This window comes from Gymnodraco acuticeps, unplaced genomic scaffold, assembly GCF_902827175.1.
Source record: "Gymnodraco acuticeps unplaced genomic scaffold, fGymAcu1.1, whole genome shotgun sequence".
Taxonomy (NCBI): domain Eukaryota; kingdom Metazoa; phylum Chordata; class Actinopteri; order Perciformes; family Bathydraconidae; genus Gymnodraco; species Gymnodraco acuticeps.
Window position 1 is genome coordinate 1,008,700 of NW_022992081.1, and position 9,730 is coordinate 1,018,429.

The following is a 9,730-nucleotide window of genomic DNA, read 5'->3' on the forward strand; positions in this document are numbered from 1 at the left end:
GTAGTGTCCGTTAAATTACACACAGCTACGTATAATTACTAGTGGAAGTTACGTCGCTAAAGAGGGCAAGGAGCGAAGCTGCGAAGCGACTGTTTTGTTCTGTGACGCACACAATAATTGTTTACTCCGTATGTAAGCGCAATTATCGTCTTAGAATCTTCTTAGACCGTTTTGCAATTTTAAATTGCACGTATTTTCATTTTTTATCAGGAAATAACCGAAACAAAGCGTCGTCATTCGCTAAAGCTCAGTTTGCTTGCACATATTGCCGAAAAGCTACTGTAGTTGACTTTTTCGCCAACATGAGAGGGAGTTCCTCCTACGGAGACAGAGACCATGGACGAGACAGGTAGGTGTAATGAATATTTAAACAACACGCACTTCATTTACACACGATGTCTAAACTCCACTTTAAGAATTACCCAAAAATCATGGCTGCCGTATTTTTCGTTAAATGCATCACGAACGCAGTAAAAGCTCAAACAACCACAAGGCCTCTCTGGAGTTTGTAGTTTACTCTGTAAACATTTCACTTGGTAAAGGTCATTTTATCGTCTAAACTGGAGCACAAACTTGAACTGGTCTCCAAATATAGTGTGTTTTGTACATGAGTGAAGAAAAATAACCAATAAATGTACAGACGCATTCATCATAGTTCTATCAATTATGGCTATGTATAATAAAGCACATTTGGACAAAAACTGTATATCATAATGTCAATCCTCACATAAGTAGGTAAAGGCATGCACTAAGAAAGATAACAAATATATATATTTTTTAAAGTAGAGAAACAATTTGGTCGTGTACAGACTGGTGGAACTTGAAAAACATTCCACATACAAAACATTTTCATGCGCCCCCTTGTGGAGTTTTTCTTTTAAATGAAGGCAAAGTTATACACATAATTAACAAGACAATATGTTGACATATTACCTCACAACAAAGAAGAGACATTACTATACTATATGACATACTATGACAGGTGGAAAGTAATAAAGTCAAACTCTTCACCAGAGCTACATTTTCCCAATGTCGTGCAGTGTTGTTCTACTTTGTAATAGTCTGTACGATAAGATTGACCTTTATGTATCCCTGTGGAGAAATTCAGTGTCATGACACTGTAGCATTTCCCCCCCAAAAGTTATTGTCTTTGCAATGTATTTTTTAAGAGTTAGTCTGGGAATAGGGATTCAGCCTCAAACCTCAAATACAGATAAAACTGTTCATCGTTATTAACATTATGCAAGCAAACCCCATCACCATCTCTTGACCGTTATCTTCTCAGGCCACGGTTTGGGGGCATGAGCGGTCGCGGTGGACCTCCACCAATGAAATTTGGAAATCCAGGTGAGCGTCTCCGCAAGAAGAAGTGGAACATGGATGATCTGCCAAAATTTGAGAAAAACTTCTATACTGAACACCCTGAGGTCCAACACCTCAGTCAGGTACATCTTTATTTTTGTCTCTGTCCCAGTCCCTCACAAACAATAAGTGAGTGAGTCAATAAACGTGCATGTATATAGACAACCTTTACACCATGCCAGATGTAAAATGTCCTCTAAATTATAGTTGTTCAATAAACGAGAACCATTTCAGCAGGTTTTCTTAAAGATGTTTACAATGTATACACATGTCCAAATGTATGTTAATTATTTGTTCCCCTCTCTTTATAATATCCAGTTTGAAATGGAAGAGTTTCGCAGGAACAAGGAGATTACCGTCAGAGGCTCTGGATGCCCAAAGGCGATACCCGCTTTTCACCAGGCGCAGTTTCCTCGTCAGTAAACTAAAATATATTACATACGTATAATATATAAATACATATTAATGTTATACAAACGAAAATGTCTAATCTCAGGGAAACATGACCTCATAAAATAGATCACTCACTTTAACCAACATGTAAGAGTTTAAATAATAAGTTAATGAACAGTGATGGTAAAGGACAAGTGGTATGTTTAAAAAGGGGTTGTCCTTTGGATGGAAAGACTGAAATGAAGAAACCAAATGAAGTCCATCGTGTAACTCTCTTGTACGTTGTCCTCCTCTTTCTCTTGGCAGAGTATGTGATGGATGTGCTGATGCAGCAGCACTTCAAAGAGCCCACAGCGATCCAGGCTCAGGGCTTCCCTGTGGCCCTCAGTGGCAGGGACATGGTGGGCATCGCTCAGACTGGCTCCGGAAAGACTCTGGCTGTAAGGCTGCCCGGCATCATCCTGCATGATGATGACACTCAAATAGAAATTCATTTATATACTTAGAAAACTTTTGAATTAAAATGCCTAAACTATTGAAGAAGCACATCAGAAACAGCAGCACAGCTGAATTGGTTTGACCGTTTTAACACGAGAATAGGTATTTATTGGATTTTGTATTCCTTGCAGTATCTTCTTCCTGCTATTGTCCACATCAACCACCAGCCTTACCTGGAGAGAGGAGATGGCCCAATTGTGAGTGCACATTTATTCCATATAGTGTGTTAGATAGTGTTTTGTCTAAATCATACTGTGTGTACAAAATAAGAAAACCCATCCTCATTCGTCTTCTTCTTCTCTTCACAGTGTCTTGTCCTTGCTCCAACCAGAGAGCTGGCTCAGCAGGTTCAGCAGGTCGCACTTGAATACGGCAAGTCGTCCCGTATCAAAAGCACCTGTGTCTATGGTGGAGCACCCAAAGGACCACAGATTCGAGACCTCGAGAGGGGTAGGTTTGGTTGTAGATGATGGCCACATGCAATAAATTATACAAACTCATTTGAAATTCATTAATCTTTTAATAAAAATACATTTTCAAAATAAACTGGGTACTTTCCCAGCTTTTGTGTGGGGAACAGTCGAAGGTGAAAATCTCACCCTTTATGCTAACATGTTAATACAATTCAAAAACATTTAAATGTATGGAAAAATGATATATTCTGGAGACGCACTTGACTCTTTCATGTGCCCACGATGCAGTTTCCCTGTGAGGCGATGGAACACTCAACATTCGACTGTATGTAGGTTGGTGTGTGAATCTAATAATGTGTGTGTATCTTTCTTTTTTACTTCGGATTTCTTGATAGGTGTTGAGATAATTATCGCCACACCAGGTCGCCTCATTGACTTCTTGGAGAGCGGGAAAACTAACCTGACGCGCTGCACCTACCTCGTGCTGGATGAAGCCGACCGCATGCTGGACATGGGCTTCGAGCCACAGATTCGCAAGATAGTTGAACAAATCAGGGTAGGCTCGGTTAAGATCATTCATGGTGGCTGATTCTAAAAGGTCCCCACTGACCTATTATAGATAGAATATTCTTCAGTTAAATCATGCCTTTCTCTCCCTGCCTCCTAGCCTAACAGACAGACTCTGATGTGGAGCGCAACCTGGCCGAAGGACGTCCGGCAGCTTGCCGAGGACTTCCTGAGGGAATATGTCCAAATAAATATTGGCGCACTGGAGCTCAGTGCCAACCACAACATCCTGCAGATTGTCGATGTCTGCATGGAGACTGAAAAGGACCAGAAGTAAGGATAGCCAATGAGCAAATATCTGACTGTAGAATGATGTTCTCTCATTACCTGCGATACGTGGGTTGCAGGAAATGATCTTATCCTTTCACAAGTACCTCTGACGTGCTATTATTGTCTCTTCCTGACTACAGACTTCTTCAGCTGATGGAGGAGATAATGGCTGAAAAAGAAAACAAAACCATCATCTTTGTGGAGACTAAGAAGCGCTGTGATGAACTCACCAGGAGGATGAGGCGGGATGGGTGAGAACATATTGTCTGCCATGACCTAAAACGATGTTGACAATAATTGAAGGGTCCATTTTGTGAATATCTGATAGGCAGATGCTATTCAGGGTCTCACTAATCATGTTTCTTTTCTTTTTGTATAGGTGGCCAGCAATGTGTATCCATGGAGACAAGAGCCAGCCAGAAAGAGACTGGGTACTTGCAGGTAAGAATAATACAGGGCTGCCACTTTCCTCCCCATCTCCTCGTCTAAACAGTTGTTCATCTGTCAGAGGGGCCAAGGACATGACACGATAGTAAACCTTTATAAAGACTCCTGTAGGTGAAGTGTTTTAAAGTAACTCCATCACTCCATCAGAAGAGTATGATTGGAGATGATGATTCCCATGTCTAATTCCTGCAAATATTGTATTTATTTCTACAGAATTTCGCAGCGGTAAAGCTCCTGTACTGCTTGCTACCGACGTGGCGTCTCGTGGTCTGGGTATGTCTGCTCACACTATCACATTATCGCTCACATGATCATATTTTGATGTGAAGATTACATTGTTCTGTAAATAACATTTAGTGTATTATTAACTTATGGAGTAACACAAGTAAAAAGACCTCTACTTTTTGACCAATAGGTAAGTATACTACAGAGGAAACCAGCTAAAGCCTGGTAATGAACTCAATGTAATTCTAGCACAACATTAAATAAAGAATTGTCTTTTTATCAGGGGGATATTATGATAGTTTGTTCATGTCTTTATAATAAATATCACACTAGGTTTCCCCCACAGTATACAGGTTGTAAAGTATGCACTATAATGTGTGAAAATAACAAGGTTTGTGATCCATTTGGCACATCAAATTTAAGAATCTCCCGGCCTTTCTATTTGAACCTGACAGTTGAATGAACTGTGCATTATAGCACGGAGGCTGCAGGCCTGCTGGGTATATAGTCTGTTTCTTGTTACTGCAGTTACAAATCTTCCTTCACCCGGGGCTCATTGGCACGCTGCCTGAAAGCAGATTCTCCCGTCTGCACACCTTTTATTATGTCTCCTTCATAGTGTCAGTACAAAGTCATTTCAAGATACTGCTCTTATAACCCGTTTCTCCTCATCTGAAACTGTGTAGCTGTTTCATTGCTGTAATGCAGCGAAGTAATACCTACTGTTGTGTTCTGCGGATGCATTTGAGTAGGACAGATTAATAACCGGTCACAGTAAAGCTTTAATCTGATTTGTTAGCAGGATAAATGTGAGAAGGGGGGATAAGTGAGGTGTCTTTGACTTGCCAAAACAATAAATCCCTATGACCGTGTCCTTGTTCTTTTTCCCCCTCTTCTCCTCTCAGGGTTTGGCAGCACACCGCAGCTGTAAGTGTCTGCGCTGCTGCCCCCCTCACGTCCGCCCTTAAGTCACGATTAAGTCAAAGCTTGGCTAGCTTTAGACGGATTAAAGCCCTGTTAATCTTCTTCAGTTACTATGGTTCCCCCTTAAATCCAACGAGCCTTCCTTGGGAGCAGCCTGAGGTTCCTGTTTGTCTGCTCATCGGTCCGTCCCAGAAAAAAAAAAAGAGCAGACAGGGGAGAGGGAGTTAAACGGGCTCGTCTGGATCCAGTCCTGGCCGGGGTCTGAGGAGGGTCCTGCAATGCAGCGAGAGAGCAACAGAACCAGCCGTTGAGTTAAAGGGTTCTGCTCCTGTCTGACGTTGCTGGTGTGTGCAGAAGGTGAGGGAGGAGTCCTGTCTCCCTCCCCCTCAGCCCCTCACTAGAAACCAGGACTGATCAGGGGGGACCGACTACCTTTGTAAAAAAACAACAACAAGACGGGGGTAAGTACCTCACCGGCCCTTTCTCTTATCTCCTCCATGAGCTCACCATAACATCCAGGTACCTTCCTCGTGCTCAGATTTCAATCAAAAGAAAGGCACATCGTCACTCAGTAGCTCAGGGTTGGTGATGTATCTTCCCTCTGTCATGATGGAGGGCAAAAGGTCCATTTATAAGTCATAAATCAGCAGTGCTGTCCGAGCCCCACCTCTTCTGTAATAAGAAACAGACGGAACATTTTGAATAGATTGGTGTGAAGGTTATGAAGCCGAAACATGGTTCTGAACAGTGTAAAAAACCTGCCGTCAAGCTCAGTTTGATCAACTGTATTAGTTTGAACTCAGTTATAATGGTGGTTAACTGAAAATAATCTACGTATGGATGCATGGAGTTTTTGAACAGTGTCTGACTGAGCAGGTAAGTAACTCTATTTATTTAGATCTTTATTAAAGTGACATGTTATGTCTTTAATTGAATGCATACATATACAGTTAATGTATATTATGTACTTACATTCAAATCATCAGCTCTTTAAGTGGAATTTAAATTGTTTCTCCAGTAGCTTTTTTATAATATATTTTAAATTTCCCTCATTGCTGATAAAGATGTGGAAGATATCAAGTTCGTCATCAACTATGACTACCCCAACTCCTCGGAGGATTACGTCCACCGTATTGGACGTACGGCCCGCAGCACCAACACGGGTACAGCTTACACCTTCTTCACCCAGGGGAACTGTCGACAGGCCCGGGACCTGGTCCGGGTTCTGACTGAGGCCCGGCAGGCCGTCAACCCCAAACTGCTCCAGCTGGTGGATTCAGGGCGTGGTGGAAACGGTAAGCACAATGACTCCCAAAAGGATCAACCCGACCCCGTGTTACCTTGCATTTTTAAAGAAAAACGTTATTCTCTCCACATGGCTCCATGATGAGCAAAGACTCAAATTGGTTCATGTTGATTGATGTAAATCTGGCATCAACAGTTCAACTATATCACAAGTGTCATTAATCAATATATTGGTTCACTACTTTCAAAACACGTGCATTTTGCCAAAACCTCATCATGTACAACACTGGGACTCGCCAAGAAGCACGACTTTGCAAGCGTAAAACAGTTTCGTGTTTTTTTTCAAATAGTGAGGTTTGTGGTAAGGGTGAGCATATAACTGGATGAATGAGACTCTGATTCAACTGCACCGAGTTTGTTTCAAACAAATGCTGCGATACAGTCCAGGTGAATCTTCAAGACTTTCTTTCAGTTTTGTCAATTCTTTGTTACCATGGAAACACGTGAACAAGTTTTCTTCAAGAATTGAAGGTGATACCCGGATGGTAACCAAAATATAAATTGTCATTATCGTGGTGAACTATTTCTTTAATGTATCGCAGTCCATCATATTGTTGAATGGAAGAGATAAAATAATACTGACATTTATCTTCATTACAGGCGGCAGAATGCGTTACCGTGGCAGCAGCTCCTACAACTCCAACAGCATGTATCAGGGGGGTTATGATCGCCGGACGTATGGCGGTGGTGGCAGCAAAGATGGCGCCAATGGCTTCAGCAGTGGTGGTCGCACCAACCATGATGCAAACCACTCCTCTTCCTCCTACAGGGACAGAAGCCAGGGGCACAGGAGTAGCTACAACTCTGGTGGCTCCGATCAGTTCCAGAGCTACAGCGGCAGCGGGGGCTACAGCTCCCGCAGCGGAGGCCCGCCCCCTGGAGGTCAGAGCAGCCAGCTGCAGGGTCAGTTTGCCCAGCCTCCTTCTGCTCCTCCATCAGCGGGGGGGCCAATTCCTCTGATGGCTCGGCCCTTCGCTCCTCTACAGCCACCGCTCAAGGGCATCATGGGGCAGCCTCCTCCTTACCCTTTTGCTGCTCCAGCCGCTCCTCCTTCAGGCCTTCCACCTCCCCGAAAGTAGAATTACGAGGAAGAGGCGCAGAGTTCATTGCGGCCACTCAGTGTGTTATTTCATTTTTTTGTCTTCTACCTAAGGTGGGGGTTTGAAAAGGCAGTATACGTAAGGATTTAAGGGCTAACATGTTTGTTTGTTCCATATGTTGAACCCACCTTAAACTAGAACCTTTATCCTTCAAGTTATTAGACATGATTTCTAATTTCCCAGTTTCATTCAGGTGCTCTCGACCATGTGACCTGGAGGAGCAATGTTGTTCTTTTCCTTTGATCACACATTGCAGAAGTTGATAGCTGCTGTAAAGTCTTTGGTTAGAACAAACATCTAGCACACATTACGTGGTGCATGGTTCAACGTGCTGATATATGGGAATTTCTTTCATTCTGTATAAACCGTCCCATTCCAGCGTCAAGTGTTCTAGCTTCATCACGTTCTCCATGCTGGACTTGTTTTGTTCTTCTATCATTTCATTGAGTTTATGTTTGTGTTATTCTGAACACTGAAGCCGTTGATCTTCTTTTGATACCATGAAACCACTATTTGACTTATTCCTATCTATCAATTTCAAACGTATGCTTCCTTGTAACTTGTAACTTTTAAACTCTTATTTCTTAAATAAGCATCATAGCTAAGGCTGAATTATTTTCAAGACTGTTGACTTGGTTTCTTGCTTGGTTTTTTAATTCATTCTGTTCTTAATTTCTTAATAAATAACAGAATCAAAGCGGTTTCTCCTTTGCAAATTATTGTTCATACCATTTATGTCAGGTAAAGTCCATACAAATGACTTTATTGGCCTTTAATACATATATTTGTAGTACATTCTCAATGTGTACCCAGCAATATGTACATGGTTGTTGCTTTTACTGATAATATACATCATGGCATGAAGCTTTTATTTACATTAGGAGCACAAATGGAAATGTCCCTTCCTCACAAATACAGTTTTCATGTTCTGGGTCTTAAGCTACATGTTTGAGTTCCCTACGTTACTTTGTTTTGCTTGCTCAAGTAAATATGGGCCCACCAGTCTGATTTATTCAAGGATGGCAGCTCTTCCATGCATCTAATCATTGTTGCAGTGTACTGCAATGGGAAGCATATAGGTACTTTTAGTAAAAGATTGCTGTGACCAAGGATGGGTGTTATGTGAACCTTTGAAGATGGGGCCCTGCAAAAACACATGACCTTTTAGCGTACCCCTAAATACACCTCTATACAAATAACAAATTATGGCTGCAAATGCATTGGTCATCCAATTTCTCCTGGTCATAGTGTTGGTGCGATAGTTGGTTCTGTAACTAAGGTTGCATCAGCGCAGACATATAGATGCCGTGCTGATTTACTACTTTAAGGTCCAACACGCCGATTAAAGTCCAAAAGCCATATTCTCATTATTGCTTCTCCAGTCAAAGAAAGGGCCAGCGCACGTCCTAAAGAAAAGGATACCATGGAGAAGATAAAGGCAGCAATACATGTGTCCTTTTTAAAGGGGCCCTATGATGTTCAGGTTCATATCAGTATAGTGTCTCTACTGTGTCTCCATGCTTTAATGTTCAAAAAGGTTGCTTTTGTTCTCCTACTGCCTGTGCTGCAGCACCTCTTTTCACCCTCTGTCTGACACCAGAGCCCAGTCTGTTCTGATTGGTTAGCTGGCTCTGTTGTGATTGGTCAACCGCTCAGAGATGTCCTGCCCTTTATCCTATCAAATGCAATGTGTTGGAGGGCTAGCTAAAAGAAGTGAGTGTTACATAGTGATGTCTTTTTGTTACAGAACTAAAAAAAGGAGTCCAAATGACGTGTTTCTGGAGAGGGGGGGGGGGGTTAGCCTTTGTAGGCCATTGACATGTGCACAAATACCTATATAACACACTGCAGGAAAGGGAATACCCAGAAAGCATAATATGGCCCTTTTAATCGAAGGCAATGAGTCAACAAGATAAGTTTGTATCTGACGACGAAGACAAACCTGTGACAGGCCGCTCAATGCATAGTTTACATATATCGTGCACATGTACATTATTTACAATCTGCTTGAATGATTGAAAAGTATATACTGAGGCAACATTTGTCTCATTATTGCTTTCTTACTTCCTGTCTGGTGTTACTGTATCTGTAAATAAATATAGGCAAATCTCTATACAAATGAAATAAGTCATAGAATAAGGAAGCAGTCTATAAAAGAGATCAATGTCACTGTGATGAAGATGTAAGTTGATCGACCATCAGGTTTATAACTATCATTATTACTCC

General features: G+C 41.8%; 1 protein-coding gene across 1 annotated transcript; it reads left to right on the top strand.

The window, feature by feature from the left end:
• The first annotated feature begins 40 nt into the window (after positions 1–40).
• Positions 41–8,201, top strand: si:dkey-156n14.5 (probable ATP-dependent RNA helicase DDX17). The gene is made up of 13 exons (XM_034202384.1): positions 41–349; positions 1,286–1,445; positions 1,681–1,777; positions 2,062–2,195; positions 2,385–2,450; positions 2,562–2,703; positions 3,062–3,222; positions 3,334–3,506; positions 3,644–3,754; positions 3,883–3,944; positions 4,164–4,223; positions 6,164–6,394; positions 7,005–8,201. Exons 1-13 carry the CDS (start codon positions 303–305, stop codon positions 7,481–7,483), a joined length of 1,923 nt encoding a protein of 640 aa, XP_034058275.1. The 5' UTR covers positions 41–302; the 3' UTR covers positions 7,484–8,201.
• The last annotated feature ends 1,529 nt before the right edge of the window (positions 8,202–9,730 follow it).

Excerpts from the sequence above, each read along its gene's own strand:
- si:dkey-156n14.5 (XM_034202384.1), top strand. The coding sequence starts at position 303 with ATGAGAGGGAGTTCCTCCTACGGAGACAGAGACCATGGACGAGACAG. Across the intron at positions 1,446-1,680 it reads AGGTCCAACACCTCAGTCAG|TTTGAAATGGAAGAGTTTCG; the intron begins GTACATCTTTAT and ends TATAATATCCAG. Across the intron at positions 3,945-4,163 it reads AAGAGACTGGGTACTTGCAG|AATTTCGCAGCGGTAAAGCT; the intron begins GTAAGAATAATA and ends TTATTTCTACAG.